Source organism: Biomphalaria glabrata, chromosome 7 (assembly GCF_947242115.1).
Source record: "Biomphalaria glabrata chromosome 7, xgBioGlab47.1, whole genome shotgun sequence".
In the NCBI taxonomy this organism is placed as follows: Eukaryota; Metazoa; Mollusca; class Gastropoda; family Planorbidae; genus Biomphalaria; species Biomphalaria glabrata.
Genome location: NC_074717.1, coordinates 11,778,672 through 11,804,267, shown reverse-complemented (window position 1 = coordinate 11,804,267; position 25,596 = coordinate 11,778,672). Strand labels below are relative to the sequence as shown.

Sequence of the window (25,596 nt, the reverse complement as noted above, 5' to 3'; positions counted from 1 at the left end):
ATGCTGATGACGTATATCTATTGTTGCTGAATCTGCTAATCAGCTTCAGACCCTGGTTGCTGGATGCCATTAGTCAAAACAAAACAAAATACTAGCTCAAGATACTGGGTGACGATTAATGGCCAAGATATGGTTATAATTAAGGGGCGCAGTGGGTTCAAATCCTGGCGAAGACTGAGATTTTAAATTTCGGGATCTTTGGGCGCCCATGACTCCACCCAGCTCTAATGGGTACCTGACATTAGTTGGGGAAAAGTAAAGGCGGTTGGTCGTTGTGCTGGCCACATGACGCCCTTGGTAACCGTGGGCCATAGAAATAGATGACATTTACATGGTGGTAAACTTTTGGTTATAATTGGCCTTTTCTGTTACCTTGGCTTCATCATTTCCAATAAAAGGATAGCAAAGTTAACAAAATAGATGCATTTGATTATATTGGCTCATAAAAAAATGGATGAGTACAGGACAAGTACTTGATCAAAAGACTTCTAATCATGGGCGCCCTCAGGATTTTTTGCAGGGGGTGCAACCTATTACCTATGGCCAAGGACGTAGCTTCCACTTTCTTATTACGGAGAATATTAAGAAAAAAACAAGATTACAAAGAGATTGTGCAAACAAAATCCAAAACATTCTTTACGGATTAAAATTTTTTTGTTATGTTTCAGCAAGAAAATGAAATTTAAAATAAGTCTAAAAAGTTATTTTCAATAATCGTTTCTAGTAAATTACTTTCTTATTTTAAAATCCTGAACAACCTATTGTCGATACTTTTGAAAAAAAAAAGTCATTTGACATAGGCCTACATTTGTTTTAAGTTGAAAATACGTAACGATTTGATATCGATAATTAAACTATAGTAACGTATTGTCAAAGAATATAAGTGTAATGTAAGTCAATGATGCAATTTTAAACAATCATTTGACATAATTTATTTTTATGTAACAATTTCAGGAACAACTTTATAGTTAATGAAATATAAGTAAGTATAGAGATTTTCATTTAGCATTTATATGATATTTGCATTAAAAAAACGGAACAACATATTATTGATCATGTGTTTTTACAACGTTTAAGCATGGAAATTTAATGTAATATAAGTTAGAAGAGCAAACAAATATTCGTCGGCTTTGATTTGTTTTTCACAAAAACATCCGAAACAATATGTTATAGATACTTAAAACTATTGAGATGTTTCGGAAGGAACATTAAAGGTTAAATCAGATTTTCAATAGCATCTAGAGTTGTTTTTTTTTTTTTATCTAAACGTGATGACAGACCGACCGACAGATAAAACGCACAAAAATAAGCGTCGTTTATTTTAATTCTGATGGGGCACTAAACAAGAAATAAATAAAACTGATTATTTTAAAAAAATTGAGGGAACTGATAAAGAAATAGGCAGAGCCAAAGAAATAGCAACTAGAGGAGTTATATCTAAGTTTTCATATTTCTAAGAACCAGAAGTCAACCGAATTGGCTGAAGAATACTCCAAGTAATGAAAAATCACAATTTATATTTAAATATACTGTGAGGCCAATGAGTGGACAATGGACATTATAATGCTATTGCTGCATCAAAAACAACCGTTTGAGCATTATGTCCACTGTGCTAACCACAACTTAAACTTGATGGTAAATTATTCCGTCGGCAGTGTTGCAGATTTTTGATGACTTGAACAAAGTGTTTTTTGTTCACATCATTTCAAGATGGGCGCTTCTTCAATCCAATAGGAAGAACAAAGTCGTTTAATACTGTTAATTATATTATACTGTTATTATATTAAGTCTAAGAAAATGGAAACAACAGGCATAGCGCCATTAAAAGATGAACATAACATAATACATAATGATAATGAAACTAAAGCAAACATCCTAAACAAATACTTTGCATCAGCATTCTCAGCCCCAGGAGACAAAGACATATTACTGAATTTGAACCAAGTAGACAACATAGAAGATATAGTAGTACAAGAAAATGGAATCCAAAAGCTATTAGCCAACACCAAACCAAATAAAGCTTCTGGACCTGATGGTATTCCAGATAGATTACTCAAAGAACTAAGCAATGAGCTAGCCCCAGTGTTCAAAATACTCTTTCAGGCTTCACTGAACCAGGGCAGAGTACCAAAGGACTGGAAAGAAGCTAATGTCACCCCCCTATTTAAAAAAGGAGAAAAATCTGACCCAGGGAACTACAGACCAGTATCACTTACCAGCATCACATGTAAAATCCTAGAACACATAATATGTAGCAACATCATAAACCACTTAGACAAACATAATGTCCTCACACCATACCAACATGGCTTTAGGAAATATAGATCATGTGAAACACAACTAATAGGACTAATTGATGATTTTTCAAAAGGTTTAGATAATAGTGAACAAATAGATGCTATCTTACTAGATTTTTCTAAGGCTTTTGACAAAGTTCACCACCATAGTTTGCTTAAAAGATTAAAATATTTCGGCATTAATGGTCCACTGCATCAGTGGATTAAAGATTTTCTGATAGGGAGAGAACAAACTGTAATAATAAATGGCTCTAAATCAACACCGATAACAGTAAACTCAGGTGTACCTCAAGGTACAGTCTTGGGTCCACTACTATTTTTAATTTACATAAATGATTTACCAAATTGCATTAGTTCAGGAACAAAAGTCAGATTATTTGCAGACGATTGCATAATATATAGAACAATAAAAACAACACAAGACACAGATATTTTACAAAGAGAATTAGATAAATTACAGAAATGGGAATCAAATTGGAGCATGTCTTTCCACCCAGAAAAATGTCAGTTGTTAAGAGTAACAAAAAAACTAAAACAAATTAATTCCACTTATCTTATTCATGGCAAACCAGTATCACAGACTAAAAACGCAAAATACCTAGGTGTTATAATAAATGAAAAACTATCATGGAATCCACATATTGATGAAACTACAAAAAATCAAACAAAGCATTAGGATTTATTAAAAGAAATTTCTATAAATCAAATAAGAACATAAAACTAAAATGTTACTTAACCTTGGTTAGGCCAATAACAGAATATGCATCCTCCGTTTGGGACCCCTCAACTCAAGAAAACATTAAGAAACTGGAACTGACACAAAATAGAGCAGTGAGATTCATAACAAACGAATATTCACATTTGACTAGAGTAACATCTTTAGTAAAATCACTAAATTTAGAAAGCCTTCAGGCTTCAGGACAGAAGGCTCAAAAGTAAAGTAGCAATTATACATAAAACACTGAACCATAATCTTCAAATACAAAAACAAAATTTAATAAAATACTCTGAAAGACATAAAGATAAAGGCACATTCCTCGTCCCATATGCTAGGACAAATTTGTACAAATACTCCTTCTTCCCTAGTGCTATTAGAGCATGGAATGGGTTGCCTGAGCTAGCCAGGAAAACCATTGACTTGGCTGAATTTAAGTCATTGGTTAATATGCATGACGCGTAGGACGTAATCATCTTCTTTTTTTGAAGTAACGTCTGTATTATATATGATAAGATAAGATTCAATAGCTGAACATCATCGATTTTAAAACCACTATTATTGTACTGATTTGGAGTCCTAACTGAATCAAACGTTAAACTTTATTCGTTACAAAAAGGTCAACTCTTTGCATTGGAATGTCTTTTCTAGACTACCTATACATATACACCACTCGATTTTGTTGTTACACGCTAAATGTGTCTTTAATGTTGGTAGGGGGGCCCACCAGGATATTCTTGAACCCAGGCCCATGGGTTCCTTGCTACGCCACTGCAAAAAAAGAGGTAAATTTAGCACCAAAGCTCTCACTTGGGACTGTTGCGGAAGAAATAGTCTTCTTGATTCACTAACACTATGCATAACTGAAACGTCATTTTGGGTAATTGATAACAAGGTTACGTTTGTGAGACGCGCAACGTAGGCCTACAATTGCTGCTTTTGGATATTCTTCACGAATCCTCGCCTGGACCAAGTTCTGAATGCTTACCTTCACGTGCTAATTTTTTAAATTTATCATATTGAAAGGCAGCTAACAAAGAATTTCTCCTCCAATGCAAACAAACACTCCAAAAAAAAAAACCCATCATATTCTAGGCCTTAGCTAAATATAGGCCTAATAATGATCTATTTATGTGCAAATGAAAACAATCGTCACGACTACCTTGTCATAGAATATTTCACTCCCTTTATAGTGCAAAGAATTGCAAGCCTATAATATAGATTTGAAGGTGTAAAAAAATGGCTAAATTTTGACTACTCAGAAACCAACGTACATTGTCGGCCATCAATTCCTGAGAAGTCAAGGCTGGTCTACTACACCATTAACGTATCCTTACAACTGTACATCAGTGGAAGCACGACTAGTTCAGTTGCTACTTAGAAAATAATCGATTTGATGGTGCCAAAAATTGGCTAGAATTTGGCAACTCAGAATCCAGGGGTCGCCCATGCCTCTAATCCTAATAAATAACTAAGGATGTGATTTGTATACTATATAAATAATTAAGTAACAACACTAGTCATCAATTTTTTTTTTTTTTAAATTAGACAAGTAACTCAACACAGACACTATTACGATGAATGAGAGCAACACTCACAATCTTAATACAGAATTTCAATGGAATGTAAAGCAACTTTTTTCCCTACAGTGCTTGAGTGACTTAGGGAAGTGTGAAAATATATGCAATTTTTATTACCAACCCTGTAATCCCTTAAAAAAATATATCTACACAATTATTATATTACAAACATAATCAGCATTTGTAATGGAAAATGTAAAAATGCACCACTCTTATTAGGAAGAAACTACTTTTGGCCTTTTAAGTGCACTTTTAAAATGCATTTGAAATATTTTTTACACATTAGTATAATGTAAAAACAAAACAACAATAAAAAAAATATAGCATAACCAAACATTGTTCTAACACTCTTGCGTAATGATGTTGACAGTTGAATAATTATATTAAATCTTTGTTATATAGATGGTGAAAAGATTCTTTTAAAACTATTGTAAACAGTACCTCAGTCTGAAGATATTTCAGAAAATAAGTGGCTGACATTAAAGCAACCAAGACAGTCAATTGAGATTTAACTATTAAGTGCTAGTAAGTAACATACAAATACAACTTAACAAAAAAAATTTAACATTACAGTCTTAATGAAACATTGAAAATAGCTAAACTTATTGTCAGTCCATTGTAAAACATTATTTACTGGAATATTTCCTAGCTAGTCAAATGTTTTAGCAAATTTAAGAAATGCAACATATTTCAAAATGATTAAAACAATCTGAAACTTACAAGTTTGTGAAAACAAATGAACCTGTATGTTCAGTCATGCATGTCAAGTCTTACTCATCACACTAACAGCATTCACCAAAACCCAAGCACAGAAAGCTGACTTGAAATTAAGAGCAAATATTTTTTCCTTAACTGACAGTATGTATAGAAATAAATCAAATTCCTTAGCAGAGAGAAATGTATTATTTCTAGTTTTTTTTAGTGTCCTAATTAAACAAGCTTTCTTGGAATACAAAGACATCTTTTTAAAATCATATCAAACATTTTATCTCATAACATCCTGGAAAATGTATACATGACAACATTTGTAATGAGAAAGAAATTGAATTAAAATAATGACATCTTGGGTTCGTGCCTAGAAGAGACTTGACTTATGTCACAGTCTTAGTTGACATTGCATGATCTAAAGTTCACGTCATGTTAAGAGTTTAAAAGACACGTGGAATTCCTGATGTAGAAAACAGGAAGTAGAATGAATAAAGTTAGACTTAGAGGTCAGTCAGTCAAGTAAAGCAGACAAGTGAAGTCAAGTTAGATGTCAAGTGTTATTCTTTGGACCGTGTGGTCAAGTAATATTTTAGTCCGCAACGGACAGTAGCGACTTAGAAAAGTCTGTAGTAATTTCAGTTAGAAAGTAACTTGTGGGCAGTTGTTGCCAGTGGTCTTTTGAGACATGTATTAGTTGATCTATATTTCTACACAGTGTTACCCGCTGAGATGCGGACGTGATTGATTAGTAACTGACATATATTGGATACTTTTGATACCTCTGTTATGCGGATAGGATTGTTATTATTTCTTGACTTGTAGCACTAACAAGGAGTGCAGTGTATTATTATTGTAGTAAAATAAACTTCATGTTTGTCTGCTGAAACGAGCTTCAGTCAGTTTATAATATTTGTCTTGTCACGTGTCTAGAGTACTTCAGGAAGCAAGAACCCAGAATTACACGACATTCGCATTCTGCAACGTTACACCATTCAACGTTCATTGACATTTTGGTGACCAGTATGTTGTGTTCTAGACACGCACGGACTCAAAACTCAAACACCACTCAAGCGAAACCAGTCACAAGTATTCAAGTAGATCATCATTGAACTAACCTGAGCCTGCAATTTTTCACCGGTTGACTTGACTCGTATTTACTAGAGTCCACTTTATCATTGACCAATTCGAACTTAACATCAATAGCTTGTATATTTAAACCTGGTCAATGCCTATTTCTCCACTATTGTCGACATCTTGAGATTTAGCACGGCGTGACATCACCATCGGCAGAAACCGAAGACAGTTGATACATTTGTGTGGGTGAAAAACTCAAGGCGTCGCTCGAAGACAGCTGATACATTTGTGTGGGTGAAAAATTCAAGGCGTCGCCTGAAGACAGATGATACATCGTTTCTACGTGAGTGCTCGTCACCAACTTCTGACACGCTCCTGCATTGTTGAAGTTTCACCTTACATTGCTATACAGAAGGTCCTCCATTTAGACCTCTGTTCACTTATGGTCATTCTATTTTTTCAGAGACTTTACATATTTGGATTATCTAAGCGGAAGTTCTCCACTTAAGTACTGTTGGATTATTTATACGAATGTTCAAGTACTTTTGGATTATTGATCTTTGACGTTGAAGTTGGACTAACTTGTACCTATTGGCGCTCTCCTAGTCATCGTTGTACGCCGAAGAAATAACACGTGCCTGCATTACTACACTTACCTTTTGGATTATCTTATTGGATTATTTGGATTACCTGTTGGACTTGTGTTAATTGTAGAGGTCAAGCGGAAATATTTTTTGACATTACTTGAGCATTTGAGCCATCTTATGGCATATGACTGGATTATTTTACTACTACTTTGATGCTCACATTGATGTGTATTCTTAATCGGATTACTTAGTTACCTTACCCATGGATTATTATTGAACTACTCAAGCTGTATTTGTATTTGACAAGCTACAAGAGAGGATGAATCTACACTAGTCTACAAAAGAAAGAATCTGTAAGTAATAATTAAGAATTGGATATATGATTAATAAAGTACATTGATTTTGCTGTGGTATAGCAGTAATTGAAGTTGATTATATATAGAGTTAGTGATTGATAACTCTTGGAACCATATTAAATTGATTTTCATTTTTTATATTTGTTACTTTAAAGGGCGGTCGGCGTGGGTCTGTCTTATGTTTTGAGACTGAGGCGGCACAATTTATTTGTTCCGTTCCATTTCATTTCATCTGATAGGGATCTTTAGGGATTTTCTTTTTGTTCTCCTAGTCCTAATAAGGTCCGAGTAGACCAGCCTTGTTCGGTAGGGACTTCTAGATCATTTAGAAATTTTTTGTTTAGTCGTATTTAGTTTTGTTTGTACAATCGTAGTGTAATTTCTCTTCGTATTCATATTGTTTGTTTGTGTAAGTCTTGTATTTACACATCTGTGATTCTCCTGTCAGAGTCTTTTATTTATTGATTTCTTTTAAAGCAGACTGTATTGTTATCTATATTGTTTTTGTGTTTGTCATTTATCCTTTAATTTATCTCTTTATTCTCTTACTAATTTAATTTTTTTCATTTCATTTTTTGATTTCATTTTTTTTCACTGCACTATAACATGTTACAATCGCATATTTGAAATATTGTGTATATATATGCTACTATTTGAATTAGAGCTTTATATTTTTCAGCTCTTGTACTTATTTCGTATTGATACATTTCTCATACTATGATCACATCGTGTTGATACATTTTGACACAACACTTGTTAATCCTCATTACTCATCTATGGAATCTATTGATGCCAAATTCTACGTAAATGCTGATTGTATTCGCACACATGACACTTCAGAAGGTCATATGTGTTCAAATTTTTGCATATGTGTAAATTATTTTTTCATACGAGTCATTTGAACAGAACTCAGTCATATTAGAACCTGAGTATGTGACACTATTGAAATGTATTTTTCATTTTTTCAAATGTACATAACCTTTGTAAATTGTAGATTTGATTGTGACATTGATCTTCACTGATGAATTTATTTTTCCCACATATCAGTTTTGAAGACTATTTGAGCTTAATCTATGGCTTGAAACGATATACTTGATGACATGTAATGCAAACAATGATTTTTTGAAAAGAATATTGTATTTAATTAGTGAGATCTATTTGAGCATTACTGATGGCTTGAAATATAAGTGATACTGTGTAATGCAAACTGAATCTTTGAAAGAGAAGATTGTATTTAATATGAGAAGTATTGGAGCATTATTGATGGCTCATGAAGTAATATATATAATGTGTGGTGTAGACACTGATTTTTTGAGAAGAATATTGTATTGATATGAGAAAATTATTGGAGTATTATTGATGGCTCATGAAGTAATATATATAAAGTGTGATGTAATCACTGATTTTTTTAGGAGAAGATTGTATTTAATATGAGAATTTATTGGAGCATTATTGATGGCTCGTGAAGTAATATATTTGATCATGTGTGTCGTAGACACTGATTTTTGAGAAGATTGTATTTAATATGAGAATTTATTGGAGCATTATTGATGGCTCGTGAAGTAATATATTTGATCATGTGTGACGTAGACAGATTTTTTTAGAAGATTGTATTTAATGAGAAAATTATTGGAGCATTATTGATGGCTCGTGAAGTAATATAATGTGTGATGTAATCATTGATTTTTTGAGAAGATTGAATTTAATAGGAGAAAACTTTTGGAGCATTATTGATGGCTCAAAGCAATATATTTGATGATGTGATGTAAGTACTGATTTTTTGAAAGAACATTGTCAATATTTTTTCATTTGACCATGTAACCATTGTCAATATTTTTTCATTTGACCATGTAACCTGATTGGATAAACCAAGTATATTTGTATACGAGCATTTTTCACGGCTACTCACTCTTTTGTAAAATTAATATTGAAAGCACTCTATTGATAAATTGAGAATTTACTTTGAAAGTTTGTGTAAAGAAGAAACACTTGCTTTTTAAATAATGTTGACAACTATGAGTACTGTCTACACAGACAAATTTTTTTTCAAATATTGTGAAGTCAAATGAGACCATATATTTACTTACTTAGACTTACTTAGACTTAGGTCCTCCCGCGCCGTTCGGCGCATTGGGCGGCAAGCTGTCTCCATAATGATCTGTCACTGGCAATGTCTGGAGCCTCCTCCCATCTGGTGTCCACTGTTCTGAGGTCCTCCATGAAGGTGTGTCGCCAGGTAATACGAGGACGTCCCTGTTTGCGCTTTCCTCGTTTTGGCTTCCAGGTTATCGCAACTCTTGGTGTGCGTAATTCATTTTGACGTAGAACATGTCCCGCAAACCTCATGCGACGCTCAGTCACAACCTCACTAAGTGTTCGACTCCCAGTTCGGCATAGGATTTCCTTGTTTGAGATCCGGTCTGTGTAACTGACTCCCAAAATCCGTCTCAGCCATCTCTGTTGAGCCACATTTAGTCTTTTCTCAATTTTGACAGATGACTTCCACGTCTCACATGCATATGTAGCAGTTGGAATGACGATTGTGTTGAGAAGGTGTATTTTTGTCTCGAGTCCAATGGCTTGGCTAGTCCAAATAGGCTGCAGCCTTTGGAAAATGCTCCCTGCCTTTCCTATTCGACATGCTACATCATGGTAAGCATCTCCATCATTTGTTATGATGCTGCCAAGGTACGTGAACTTGTCCAGCTCTTCAAGCTTTGACTCGCCAAGTCTGATGGGGACACCCTTTGCCTTATATCCCACTCGCATAATTTTAGTCTTATCCAAGTTTATGCGGAGGCCAATTTTGGGTGCCTCTCTGTCTAGGCTCTCCGTCATTTCTTGAATGCATTTATTTGTAGCCCCTAGTAGTGCAACATCATCAGCAAAGTCCAAGTCCATCAATCGGAGTTGTTCATGCCATGGAATACCAAAGGCAGTCTGGTTCATTGCTCTCCTCATTATGTAGTCGATGGCTAGGAGGAAAAGGAAGGGAGATAAGATGCACCCCTGTCTCACACCTGTCTCGATTGTAAAAAACTCTATTGTTCCCTCTTCTGTTTTAATGCAGCAACTAGACTGACTGTAAAGGCGTCGTAGGATCTGGACGAATTTTTCTGGGATACCGTATTCTCTAACTATTTTCCATAGTGATTCTCGGTGGACACTATCAAACGCTTTTTTGAAGTCCACAAAACTGATCATTAGCCGTTGTTGGTACTCAAGACTTTGTTCTATGATATTTCGTAAAACGAAAATCTGCTCTGTACATGATCTGCCTCTTCGGAAACCTGCTTGTTCTTCTCTGAGCCTTTCATCTACAGACTGTTGAAGCCGTCTCAACAAAACAGTGCTGAAAACTTTGCCTGGGACAGAGAGGAGAGTAATGCCCCTCCAGTTGTTGCAATCTGCCAAGTTGCCCTTTTTTGGAAGCTTTACAATCACTCCCTTTTGCCAGTCCTCTGGGACTTTTGAAGTTCGCCAACAGAGATTTAAGAGATCAGTCATTCTGTTAACAATGCACTGTCCCCCATATTTTAGCATTTCTGCTGATATCATGTCTAGTCCTGGTGCTTTGTTATTCTTTAGCACTGCTATGGCCATGGTAACCTCCTCAGCAGTTATTGGGTCTGTCTTGACCTTGAGATCATGTATATATATACTATTATATATTAGTCTCATCAAAATTTTTGATAGCATGATAGGACATGTGCAAGAGATTGTAGAACACATTGTACATTTGTATAGATTATTTTTTCTCTCAAAAGATGTGACTGTACATATAATAGTATATCATCAACATTTTTGATAGCATGATAGGACAAGTGCAAGAGATTGTAGAACACATTGTACATTAGTATAGATTATTTTTTCTCTCAAAAGATGTGACTATACATATAATAGTTTTATTACTTAAATTTTAAAAGATTTCTACAAAATCTTTTTTTGAGGGAAAGGGCGTAATGTCACAGTCTTAGTTGACATTGCATGATCTAAAGTTCACGTCATGTTAAGAGTTTAAAAGACACGTGGAATTCCTGATGTAGAAAACAGGAAGTAGAATGAATAAAGTTAGACTTAGAGGTCAGTCAGTCAAGTAAAGCAGACAAGTGAAGTCAAGTTAGAAGTCAAGTGTTATTCTTTGGACCGTGTGGTCAAGTAATATTTTAGTCCGCAACGGACAGTAGCGACTTAGAAAAGTCTGTAGTAATTTCAGTTAGAAAGTAACTTGTGGGCAGTTGTTGCCAGTGGTCTTTTGAGACATGTATTAGTTGATCTATATTTCTACACAGTGTTACCCGCTGAGATGCGGACGTGATTGATTAGTAACTGACATATATTGGATACTTTTGATACCGCTGTTATGCGGATAGGATTGTTATTATTTCTTGACTTGTAGCACTAACAAGAAGTGCAGTGTATTATTATTGTTATTATTATAGTAAAATAAACTTCATGTCTGCTGAACGGACTTGAGTCAGTCGTATAGTTCATTAACCATTTACAACTTAATTTCATCATAATGAATTCACCAATTTTCTCTCATTAAAAATATTGTCTTGTAGTGCTGCCATTTTATATTTAATTAACTCCAATATGTGTATTCAGTGTTTCTGCACTATGCTTCACATTGCTATATACATCCTGGAAAGAATGAGCCAATAGCTCAATGAACTGAAGTGAATTGGTCTCAGAGAAGGCTAAAAACTAAAACATTCTAAACATTCAATGCATAGAACAAAAAAACGAAGTAACCTACATTATCAAAAGCCAAAAAGCTTAGGGAACCATGAACAGAGATCTTCAGCTTTAGAATTAAAAAGCCTACATGGAAATGTGGAAGATGAGCAGTTGACTTTAATGTTTGTATCAGATTATTTTTCAGACTGTGGAGGGTAGAATATAGATGGTAGTGAAGTTGTAAAAGGGTTATTAACAATGCATCATCAGTATTCGCAATGAGTCTTAAAGTTTCATTACTCTTGTATCATTCAGATTTAATGTTAATAATTATGACACAAATTCTGTTCATCAAATTCAATAGTCTGACTTTAAAAAAATAGTATTTTAGAAAAGGTAGACAATAAAAATTTGCAGAATACTCTACAAAAATGCTTAAAGGTAATACTAGCAACTAAAAAGATAAAATCTTAAAAAAAAATCACAATTAATTGTCAAAAATTGCACAACAATATCTCAATTAAAAATTATAACAACTTACAAAGTATGGTAATCATAATACAAATTTCATCAATGTGTTGATATCATGAAACATTTTAAAGAGACATGAAAAAAACAACATTTCAGTTTCAAACAAGATTAGCATCTTTAGCCATTGAGTAGAATGTGGATTGTTGATCCTTCAGAAGTGCTTGTGGTGAGTCTATCTCCTTAATCTTACCTTTGTCCATCACAATCACTCTGTATAATTGGAAAAAAAATAAAGATTTCAGTTACTAATATACCGGTACTACATTTTAACCCAGATGCCCTAAACTTGATTTGTGTAAAAGAAAGATAAAGACATCTAAGAAATGTAGCATTGACTCATTAATCATAAATGACTCAAGAGTCACTATTTAGAAGAGCTGAAGTCTCTAATTAACATTCACAGCTAGATTAGCTCATGGATATGCATTAGACATAGGCCTATTATCTTCTGTTTTGAAGGGAACGTCTGTAATTCACAAGATAAGATGAATCATTTTAAATGATGTTGTCCTCTTTTTTTTTAAAAAGCTGATATTAGCTCAACAATAGATAACTATAAAATCTTCTATTTTTATAGACACCTCACTAGCAGAGTGGTTAGAACGTCAGCTTGAGGACGCTTGAGTCATGAGTTCAAATTCAGGACGCTTTTTTTTTTAAAAATAAATGCCTTAAAAAAACTATTACTCTAAAATTCACCCAGATATCTCTTTCTTTCATCCCCCTCCATTTTCCCAACTGGTCCAGACAAATGATAGGATCACAGCATATTGAGAAAGCTAAAAGTATGAAATAGCGCTAAACAAAAGCAATTGGTAAAAAATATTTCTAAACGTACAGATTTATTTATGTAGGTCTAGATCTATTACAAACTTAATCACATGATCCAAACTAATTTATACAACTACACTCCATATAAGGAGCAATGGTGGCTGAGGGGTCCGGGGTTCAAATCCTGGTGAAGACTGGAATTTTTTACTTTCAGGATCTTTGGGAGCCTCTAAGTCCTCCCAGCTCTATTGGATACCTTACATTAGTTGGGGATAAGTAAAGACGTTGGTGGTTGAACTGGCCACATGACACCCTTGTTAACTGTGGGCCACAGAAACAGATGACCTTTACATCATCTGCCCTATAGATTGCAAGGTCTGAAAGGGGAACTTTTACTTTTTTTACACTTGGTATAAGCTTTTTTTTTTTTTTTTTTTTTTTTTTTAAAGTATTTTAAAAGTTGTTCTTGATTAATGTACACAATTAATTAAGCAGTGGCCATTTTTTAAGCAGCCAAGAGAAGATTTCTGATCCAGAAGTCAAGAGTTCAACAACTATTGGTAGAAAATACATTAGTTTTAACCATTTTAATTGTGTGACATAAAGACACCCAGAAGCTTTAGGGAGGCTTTGTCTTACCTGTAATACACAACTTTGGGCTGAACTTAACTGTCACAATGTTGTCCAAAATTTGACCTTCTCTTGACAGCTTTAATTCATGATAGTGTTTAGACTGTAAACATAACTTACCTTCTATTATTCAAAGTTCATCATGATTTTCATGTCTTTAACAATATTCAGCCAGTAAGCTTTACTAACCATAATTGTGGGCTGAATTTACCTGTTGACTTAACTGTTCATGTTTCTTTCAAGTTTAAGGCTTGACTTACCTGTCATAGTCCATGATGGTGTTCAGCCTGTGGGCTATGGTCAACACTGTGCTGGACTTAAACTCCGTGCGAATGGTCTTCTGAATCAGGTCATCTGTTTCCATATCTACAGCAGCCGTGGCTTCATCAAGCACTAGAATCTTGGATTTGCGCAACAGACACCGGGCTAGACAAACTAGCTGCCGCTGACCCATGCTAGTCAAAGACAAAAGGTATTTATATTTCACTAACACACAAATTGGTATAACTCTTATTTTGTCAATACAACAAAAAAAACAACAACAATAAGCTGCCTGATTTTTAAAAAAATGTTATCTTGAATTACCAGGTATGTTGAACACAAAACAAAACAAAAAGAGAATAAAAATACTAACTTAGTTAAGGAAACCTGATTTGAAATTAAAGCAAAAAAGATCAGAATAAATAAAAAACTAAATCTAAACAAAAGTTTGTCCCCATAAAATGAGTTAATTAAAAAAAAATGTTTTTTAAAATTATGTTGAACATGAAACAAAACAAAAACAGAATAAAAATACTAACTTAGTTAAGGAAACCTGATTTAAAATTAAAGCAAAAAAGATTAAATAAAAAACTAAATCTAAACATAAGTTTGTCCCCATAAAATGAGCTAATGAAAAAAGAAGAAGAATTCAGATACCTCAAGTTTTGACCTCCTTCCCCACACTCGTAGTCCAACTGCGATGGTAAATTTGTTACGAAACCTTTCAGATGGGCATGCTCCAAAGCCTCCCAGATTTGATGGTCTGTGTACATCTCAGCCGGGTCAAGGTTCATCCTCAAAGTTCCAGAAAATATGACAGGATCCTAATTAAAGAAGAAAGTAGTTTGATTTCATTCCCATGATAATTGCAGTCATTTTATTATTTATGATAACAAAAAAAAATATGCTTACATATTCCTAAAGTTTCGGATCATACCTGAGGAAGAATGGTGATATTTTTACGCAGGTCATGAAGTCCTAGGGTTGCAATGTTTTGATTGTCAATAGAGATCTTTCCAGAAGCAGCCTCCACCAAACGAAAGAGTGCCACTGAGAGAGAGGATTTACCAGCACCTGTTCTCCCAACAATTCCAACCTGTATTAGGTTTTGAAAAGTATAGGCCAATTTAATTTTTAATAAAGGATATACAATTTAGCAACTTGACAAAAATAAAAGTATTGTTTTAAATTACTGAAATATTTAATAATCAAATTAAAGAACATTATTTAGGAAAAAACAAATATTGAATACCAGTACAACCAAATATTTTCAATCTGCTGATGGAAATATCATCACATAACAAGTTCTGCGAATCTTTGTAATTTGGTTAAATTAATTTTAACATTTTAAAAAGCTTAACTGTCAATTGTATAAACAATAAATTATTTCCCAATTTCAGCAAATAGTTTCAATATTCATTTTCTCATCATCAAGTTAGAGGGTTCTGATAACCATTTCTGTATCAGATGAATGACACCCTGGATTCCTGATCAGGAATTCTCCAGACAGTTAATCTTCCTAAAGCTGTGTTCTGACTTCTTGATAAAGTATGCAGCTTTTAAAAATGTGGTTGGTATTCTCTAGAGAAACTTTATAATGAAATATTCCAACAGTTACATTTTTTTTCTTATCAACTTGCTATGACTTCACTGAAGAGCCTAACTCTCTACACTTTGGTTAAGCACACTACAGAGAACAAACAATAAAATTAGCTTAAGACCTAAGTCCTTTCAACTAACCTTTTCACCACCTTTAATATTACAGGTTATCCCTCTGAGTACCAGCTCAAGGCCCTCTCTGTATTTTATTTGCAGGTCATCAAAATCTATTTCTCCATCTTCAGGCCATGGCTCAGGAAGTCGCAGTTTCGGGTTCTTCCATGCAGCCTGAAAAATTAAAGTGTTTAAGCTAAACTGTATGGTTTCTTATCTTTGACCAATTCTATATTAAAAGATAATGACATTTTGAATCCATTTTATCAAATCTCTTTATAAATGAAACTAAAAGCTTTTCAAGACATGAGTTGGAGCAAATATTGAGAATATGAAAAATAGGGAGCAAACATAGACAAGGTAGACACCACTGATAGAGGGCAAACATAGACACAGTAGACACTACCTGGTAGAGGGCAAACATAGACATGGTAGACACCCCAGGTAGAGGGCAAAAAGAGGGATAGGTACCACAAGGGAAATGAAGAAAATCACCATAGAAAGAGCTGATGAGTTGAAAATACAAAATCATTTTTTCTAAACGTGGATTGGGCATAGAAAGTTGATGATTAGTTAAGTACCTCAGTTTCAATCTCTGAATACTCTAGAATTCTCTCTGCAGACACTATATTAGTTTCAGCTTGTGTAGCTACCTGGATCACCTGGGATAGAGCTCCTGTTACCTATTGATCAGAATGTGTAGACAAGATTTACCTCTGAATGACAAACTAGTCAAAGAATCATATTGAAAAAAATGCACAATCTTTGACATGTATGTAAAATTAGCCAGATTTTAAAAAGTTAGCCTTGAAATAATAAAATATTTTCTTTAGCTCATTTGCGTACATTGCAGTAATAAGTTTTTCAAATGCTGATATTGATCATTCAAAGAATGTATAAGGATTTAATCATATCTTGTTTTCAAAACAGTAGCATTTTACTTGACCAACAAAGCAAATCAAAGCATATAAATATAAAATCTATTTGTATGCACTTGGGGACAGAAAGTATAAATTGAATGGTAATCTGTAATTACAGTGTAAATAAACCTTGCAAGCCCACATGGTGACTAGAACTAGGAGTTTATACAATGTACAAAACCTCTCCTTTAAAAAAACAATGTTTATTCACTATCTGGGAAGAATGCTGTTCTGATTTTTGTAGTGCCAAAATCCAAACTTAACCAACAGTTGCTTGCTTCAACTGTTGTGTCATCAGGTTTTGTGTTTATTAATTTCTTCCAATCTAACAGTTATCTTTCCTTATTATATAAATATTAAATATAAACCTCCAGTAGATAGTTTATTCATTTATTCTTGTATGTGTTGTAAAAATTGTGGATGCACCCCCAACTAGTTTAAGTGCCTTTAAACACAAATGTAGCATAAGAATCTGTTAGTTAATAAACATACCTGCTGAGCATAGGACACTGCCAAGCCAGCCAAACCTGCAGTAAGTCCAGTGTCAGCCTGAGCAAACATGGCTGCTGCCAATACTATTACATTACCCAAGAACTGGAGTCTGATTTGAAGCCAGCTAGGTAGAGACAATATTTTTTTTTTATTGAATTTCTGATATTGAGGATAAAATGTTAATTATGTAAGTATGTCAGCTTTCTTAATCCAGCATATAACAGAATGATTTTGCTAAATGAGTATTATCATCAAACAGATATGTTAGAACATAATTTATTATGTGTCAAAGGAAAGGTTTTTCAGTGGCTTATGGTTGAAGAGTATTCTTTGGTCAACACAACAACCAACTGCTTTTACTTTCCTTATCAGATTTCAGGTACTTATCATATATACAAATTATATTTACTAATTCTATGACGAATAAAGTGTTCTCTTGTTCAGTAAATACCTTGTTTAAATAAAACATTGCAGAAAATTGACATCTTTTATTTTTTTTATACTGGTATACTGTCAGCATCTAAAGTAAACTGTTGAGCAGAGCTATTAAATAATACATTTTCTTTTCTTTACCTTGAAGCTACTATACTTCCAAAATAAAACTTCATATTGTAGTCCACCAGCCTCATAGAGTTTTCATAGAATCTCTCCTGGGCTGCATAGGCTCTGATGCTGGACACCCCACTCAAAGTCTCAGAGAAATGTACATAGATGGGAGACTTGGTGGTGGAGTCAATACGACGGATTTGTCGAGATGCAGGGATGTACACTCTCTGTCAAAATAATGGAGTAGGAGGAATATATTCAACAACCCTTAAAGCACTTTTATTTGGCTAATAGTATTCTACTTATTACACAGAATTAACATTAAAATTCCTTTCATAGGCTTACTACAAGCAGTTCCACCAAAACTAATCCAGTCCAAAAAAGAATGAAGCAAAACATATATCAAAACCAGAAAATACAAACCATCTGCAAACTTGATCTTAAATTCTGATTAGCAGACCCTTCTAAATATAAAACTTTATGGATCTAAAAATCCAATGTCAGAGAAATGATTCAGTATAGAAATGAGTCCATTTTTTAAAATATTTCTCCAATTTCTTAAATATAAAAAAAAATAGTTTCAAACTTTTACCAAATTAAGTAATTTTATTAATATCCACAAAATGTTCCTTTATATATATCTCATTTGCTTGATGCTTTGAAATTGATATTTTTCTACCCTCTTTTTAGTTTTCAGATAATTATTTAAAAAAAGCTTTCAATAAATAAATCTTTTACAAAGTTTTCTTTTTAGAAACATCTAAAATGACCAAAAATTTTTTTTTCTATTCATGAAATGTTATGTTAAGCAAATAATTATTATGAAATGCATATAGATTACCTGCATCAAAACATAGAGAATAACAACTGGTACTATAACACTGAGTACTATTGGGGTACTGTAAGAGATGTTGATCAGTGAAATTAACACACGGCCCATACTCTGCACACTTTGCCGCAATACATTTGGCAACATGTTGTCCAGGACATCCACATCTTTAGAGAAACGATTCACAATTCGACCTAGAAATTAAAGTTTCACAAGAAAAAGTTACAAACACAAAACAACTTGAGAGCATACAACAATCATTAATTTACAGTAACATAAATGTTAAGCAAAGGTCTAGTTCCAGACCTAGCAGACACATGAGGATATTTTCCACAATACTGTAGACCACAAATGAAGCCATGAAACATGTGTACTTACCAATGGGTGTTGTATCAAAGAAAGACATAGGTGATCTCATAATGTTGTTCAACATTGCATTGTGAAGTACATTAGATGCTACCACAGTTTTCACCAGCATAGATGCAGAGAAAGAGTAAGTGAAGATACCTGGAAATAGTGAACAGATTTGTTGGGAACATCAGAGAAAGTAAAAAAAAGTAAATAACTATGTTCTACATGGAACAGCATTCTGAAGTATAACTTATAAGGTATAGTACATATACACAATTATAAATGACATTAGTTACAATTCAATATATATATATTGATACAAATGTAATCTTTCATTGTAAAAATGGGCTCAACCTCAATTTAATTAAATTTCTGACAGGTGATTGAAATAAGATTGAAAATTACTAAGTGATGTACATTCCTGTTGTAATGAAATAAGTATCATCATGAATATTTAACTTACTATATACACCCTTGAATGTGGAAATACATTTAATTTAACATCCATGGCAGTTTATTTCATCATTGAAAGGTGGAACTTAACAACCATCAGTCACTCTAAACATATACTAGAATTAGACCAGATCATACTGTAAATAGGAGGTGCGGAGCTGATAGGTAAAGCGCTTGGATTCTGAACTGGGGGTCCCAGGTTCAAAGACTGGGATTTTGACTTTCTGGATCTTTAGGGTGTCTCTGAGTCCAACCAGCTCTAAAGGGTACCTGACATTAGTTAAGGAAAAGTAAAGGTGGTTGGTCATTGACACCCTCATTAACCATGGGCCACAGAAAATGATGAACCTTTACATCATCTGCCCCATAGATCAAAAGGTCCTAAAGGGGAACTAATCATGTAAATAACCCACACTGCATGGAATGGCATTTCTTACCCTGAATGACACCCAGTCCTCCATAGAGACCAATGTATAAATTTGTTTTGTCAGCATACTCCTCTGTATCACTCAGATTTCTGTTGGCCAGGTAAGTATCATCAGTCCACATGCTAAGCCAAATGCCAGAGAATATATTGCTGCCCATGTAGATCAGATAGCACAGGAAACTGAAGATGGTGGAGTAGGAGCCGACAGAACGAATGTAGTCAATGTAAACTTTCATCTTGACCTGCAAACAGATGATATTGGCAAAACTATATATTATCTTTTGAATGATGAAAACAAAAATAAACTTTAAAAATTAAAGTTCAGCTAAATGGAATGTCTGCAATCATTGATCCTTTATATTTTAACAGGAAATTTTAACCCACCATAATTAACTCTTTCTTGTGATGTCACAGATCTTAAAATATTTTTTAATAGAAAAAGAAGCACTAATTCTCTTTTATAAGTTTTGGAAGCTTCATCATAAATGAAGATTATTACGTCCTAGTCCAGAGCTCCTGCAGGACAGGAGGGGGTGGCAGTGGACAGGGTTCAACTTGGGACCATAAAGACATCAGTCCGAAGTACATACCACAAGCCCAGGCAACCATCTCTCTATTTCAGTTTTGATTAAATGATTAAAGGAGGCTTTAATTAACAGATAATCCTGTCAGAACTCAAGATTACTTATTAAGTATTGTTTAAGGCCTAATGTGACAGACTATTTATATATAAAGTGGCAAAGAGGGATGAAGGCATTGGTACAGTAAATATGCTAGCCATTACAACACTCTCAACTCATAGTAAATAACATTTACTTTTGATAAGAGACCTCAACTTTGTAAGTTTCAGATGTTCTTTCAGGAATGATTATTATGTTTTAGCCCAAACCTCCTGCAGGATGACAAGAGATGGTAGCAAGCAAGGTAGGTACCAAAGACCAAAGTGACAATAGTCCAGAGTACATACCTCATGGCCAGACTGCTACACTTTACAATGAGTAATCAAAACAATGAAGTTATCGTCATGATTACCCAATGGCAGGTTTGTCTGTCCAAAACATTATTTCTCATGTTTGTCTCAACAAAAATTCTGTTATTCTCATCAGTTTAAAAATTTCACACATCACAGAGTTGCTTTCTTTCAAAGTTTTTCAACCTCTAAAAGCTGACAACACCAAACAAAAACCACAAACTATATTACATATACCAACAACATTTTGTAAACACTGTAAATAAATATGCAGCTTACCCCACCAGTCTCTGCCTTTTCTGCTTGAACCAATCTCTGACCTTTCACAATTTTAACGGAACCTTTTTCTAGTTTTTCTGGCTTTTCCTCCTCCAAGTCTTCATCTATCAAACCATCATCAAGATTATCAACTCTTCTGTGAATGCCTTTGCCTCGCTTTTCTTCCCTTGAACCAGCTGATTGACTTCCTCGACGCCTCAGTCTATTAGAGCCAGTCAAGCTTTCTTTAGTGGATAAAGTCAAGTTGGTGGATGCTGTCCAACTCTCTCGTCTTGCAGACACTGTGAGTGAAAGTTTCCTCTTGTAAGACTGGTCATCTTGAGACCTGATTGATAGGACATATGCAAATTTTTTTATTTGAGACAATATTTTTTTTTAAATAGCACATGGGTAATGGGGGAGATTGGTATTTATGTGTATTCACTATATATTTATAATAAGTAATTAGTGATGGGCAAAAGTTAACTAAAAAGTTGCTAACTTTTAGTTTAACTAAAAAAAATTAGTTAAGGCCAAAGTTTAATTAAAAAAAAAAAGTTTAGTTAAAATCCTAGTTTAATTAATTTTTTTTAGTTACAAACTAAAAAGTTTAATTACAAATTTTACAAACTTTTTTAACAGACATACCAATAAATATTTAGATCTATGTAATTTGGAGAATATATGTAATAAATAATAGAGAGGAGAAATAACTAGAGGGTGCACAGGTCACTAGAAAGCCTTTTGACCTTTACCCTATAATGGTCGCTATTCCCGCCAATTCAATGTATTTGAAAGGCGAGAAAAATAAACGTGTTCATTATATTCTAGCAAGTTTCGCTGCTTGATAAATCCTGATAATTCCTTGCTTCTATTGATCTACATTTTGTTGCTTTTTTTTTTAAACACCAGTGTGTTCCTGTATAGTTGCAGACAAAGAATTTTGCTTTACTATAGATCTAAAAGAAATGTCGACTCTTTCTATTTTATTTTAAAACTTTTTACTAGTAGATAGATCTAGAGTCTAGTGACGTCTAGTCTATTAGTATTAGAATTAGTCTAGACTACTATAGTCATAATAGTCTATATTTAATTATTTTAGTCTCTAGGCTTAAGTAGAGTCTAACTCTTAGTAGTCTTAGATCTAGATGTAAATTTAAAATTATAAGTCAATAATATAGATCTAGGTAGTTTGGTATTCCCCCCGAGTCACGTGGTTGTGTGTATACAACGCGCACCGTGCTTAGTTTTAGTTAGTTTGTAGTGGGAATCTGAAGCGTTTTAAGTCAATATTTAGTGGTTTCAATTTACTCATTAGCGCTAAACTATAATTTGTTAATAACAGGAGAATCTACAGATAATTTTTTTTAATAGTTTCAACTAAAACAAATAGTTAAACCTTTGATAGAAGGTACCGAAGCGTTGGCCTATAATCTGCCATACTGAGATCAAGATTTCTTGATCTACAATGAATGACTACACTTACAGTTCTTAGCGTTCGGGTAACCAGTCCTAGAAAAAAAAGTAACACTTTCATCCCCCCCCCCCTTTTTCCTCTCTGCCCAAAAGTAAACAAGCTTGAACTTGAGTGTGTGTATTGGTGGTCAGATAGCTCTAGGGCTAGTGTGTAGTCGATATGTCGACTAGTTGTTATAAAAGATAAAAAGACTGCCATGTGTTTTCCTTGTGCGTAATAGGCTTGAGTTGTTTAGCGAACAAATAACACATCTGATAGTCAAGGATAAATCGAGATCTACTCTTACAGTTACACAGGCCAAATGTGTCTTACCCCGCCCTTTCATTGTTAAATTTGGTTTCTAAGTAATAAAATAGATCTAGATCTATTTCGTCAACGCATTTTTGAAACTTTAATGTAACATTTTGTGAATTTCTTAAAAATGATAGAACTTTTAATAACATAATAATACATCATGTATCCAACACAATAACCGCAAAATGAAATACATAACGTTAAAAAATAGCTGAAGTTTATGAAAATAACAATGTTTCAACTAATTTTGCCCATCACTATCTAAAATCTAAAGGTAACTTATATTAGAACTTGGACAATTACTTCTAATTTCTTTCTATAATAGTATTCTAATTCTAGTGATTCTATTAAGATCTACATCTATCCCATAAAGACATTTAAATCTTGTTTCATGTGCACAAATAAATGTTTATTACATTTTGCTAAAGAGATTGGTTGTGCTTTATATTTTTCATGTTTGGCTGCTTCGTCCTTAAAAAAGGTCAAAATAGTTTGTAAAAGTTTAACTAAAGTTTCTTAGTTTAGTTTAACTAATTTTTTCAATTTGTGATTAACTAAAAGTTTAATTACTTTTTTTTAGTTCAAACTTAGTTTTAGTTTAACTAAAAAAATTTAGTTTAGTTCCCATCACTATAAGTAATGAATGTAATGAGTTAGTTTAGATAACTCATAGCATTAGACATTATATAGGTCATAAGGTGCTATGATTTTTATTTAACTTTCATTTTCTATAGAATCCTAGAATATGGTAATTAAATGGCAACCATTCTCATAAGAGCTTAAAAAAGCTGTGAAAAGGATAAATATATTGTTATGGCACGATTAGGAATTAATTATTTGTTTAGGAAATAGGGGAAGTTTTGACTTAGTGACAATGACGTGAATAGTAAAACAAGGATAGGGTTTTAGAGACCTTCACCTTCAATGAAGTCCTGTAGGGAATCAGCGCCTGCATGAGCACTGTGATCCCGTTGATTGTTAGAAAGGCTTTTATCCAATAACCAGGCCTGGACATGTAGTAGCAGCCATAGTGGTGACTGGGCGGAAACCAGACCATACCACGCACACAACGCACCACCCCCGGAACAGGCCCACTTGCTATAAGTGGCCGAGAGCAGCACTTACCATGGGGAGCTTGTCTCATATTCCTATAATGTTACTGCCTCTGTTCTGTGCGGGAACCGCCACTTCAGCTAATTCGGTCACTGATGATGGCCCCCTTTGTGGAACAGTGTGGCAGACTTTTTGGACTAAGTTGAGGCTATTTGTTCCATCCCTCACCAGAGTGAGAGAAAATAAACAAAAGCTCACCCAGGGAATCCCGCAAGAGCTTGGTTTGCTACTCGTACTTGGCCTATCTAGGTCCACTACAGACATTTCCACGTTGCTGAGGCAACGGGTAGCTGGAATCCTCCAAGTTTTAGAGACAGAACGTAATGGAAGGGGACGTAAACAGACTACTCTAGGACAATGTATAAATAAGTAGCATTTTATGAATGTATATAGAGTTGGCTAACATTCGACAGTTCCCTTCATTGCTATTAAACTTGTTCGACATTCAGTATCAGCTTTGACTAACTTGTATTAATTGTTTAGCCTTTTGCCGGTGTTATTGGATTCTACATTACTTTGAGTGTTACCTCCATTTGGTTTATTTGCATTAGTCACAGTGGAAGCGCCTAGCAATATTTAGAAATTAATTTATTAAATATTCAGTAAACATTACTTCTTTTGAAATAGCAATATTTAGAAATTAATTTATTAAATATTCAGTAAACATGACATCTTTTGAAATATTGTTACATTTTAAATTGTTGTTTATGAACTAAGCTGTGCTATTATAATTGTTTTTTACCAATACTGTAAAATATCTTACCAAACATAATTTTTAAAATTCCATTAGTAAAGTCAAGCATCCTATAATCATTTATCATGTATCTGTAAAGATAATAGTCATGTTATTGAAAGTTAAAATGTGTCTCCTTACTTTCCAGCTTCATCAGCAGAAGAAGCTCCAGTCAATGATTCTAGTCTTGTCAAAACTTGTTTCTTTAATTCATCAACTGAAACAAAATAGTTTTGATAAAACATTTTATTTTTGGTTCAAGCTTTTGCTCATGACAACAAGCTTTACAAAATTCTTTTGAATATTGAGTCGTTCTTTGCTCTGAGTTTTTTTTTATGCACCATAATATTTTATAGTTTCCAAAGATGCACTCTGTAATTGTCATTGCTTCTTTTCTTTAGGCTTGGTTGGCTGGTTCTTGTTGGAGCTTCTTTTTGTTGTTCCCAAGTAAATTAAGCTTTATGTTGAGTAAGGAATTAATATTTTTCTTGCTTAGGGACTCAGGCTTGGGACTCTTTGGAACACTCTTTCTGAGTGAAAACTGCATGGGCCATTCTTGGCCATTATGCATGGACCATAGTTGGTTTTGGGCAACGTGAGCCTGGAGTGTATCGCTGGCATTGTGACTAAGGTGTGCCTTCATGTTACATATGTTATATATTTGTACATAAACCAGGCTCACTGAAAATAGTATTTACTATGTTATATTTACTACTCTAGATCTAATTGCTAATTATAACTATCATTCATGTCATGTCATATTATATCATTTAATCTTTGTTATGCAATGACTTGTTATTAACTATTATAAGTTAACCTATTGACATTTC

The 25,596-nt window shown here is 33.8% G+C and overlaps 1 protein-coding gene across 1 annotated transcript in view; it reads right to left on the bottom strand.

Moving 5' to 3' along the window:
* Positions 1-12,297: 12,297 nt before the first annotated feature.
* LOC106062240 (multidrug resistance-associated protein 1-like) overlaps positions 12,298-25,596 on the bottom strand; it is a 35,132-nt gene continuing 21,833 nt past the window's right edge. The window contains exons 21-33 of the mRNA XM_056036150.1: positions 24,908-24,983; positions 21,171-21,495; positions 19,932-20,163; positions 19,069-19,197; positions 18,703-18,884; positions 17,889-18,088; positions 17,316-17,439; positions 16,485-16,586; positions 15,931-16,077; positions 15,128-15,286; positions 14,848-15,014; positions 14,190-14,384; positions 12,298-12,738 (exon numbers count right to left, since the gene is read on the bottom strand). Coding sequence (XP_055892125.1) covers positions 12,627-12,738; positions 14,190-14,384; positions 14,848-15,014; positions 15,128-15,286; positions 15,931-16,077; positions 16,485-16,586; positions 17,316-17,439; positions 17,889-18,088; positions 18,703-18,884; positions 19,069-19,197; positions 19,932-20,163; positions 21,171-21,495; positions 24,908-24,983 — 2,150 coding nt within the window. The 3' untranslated portion in view covers positions 12,298-12,626. The remainder of the gene's footprint in view (positions 12,739-14,189; positions 14,385-14,847; positions 15,015-15,127; positions 15,287-15,930; positions 16,078-16,484; positions 16,587-17,315; positions 17,440-17,888; positions 18,089-18,702; positions 18,885-19,068; positions 19,198-19,931; positions 20,164-21,170; positions 21,496-24,907; positions 24,984-25,596) is intronic.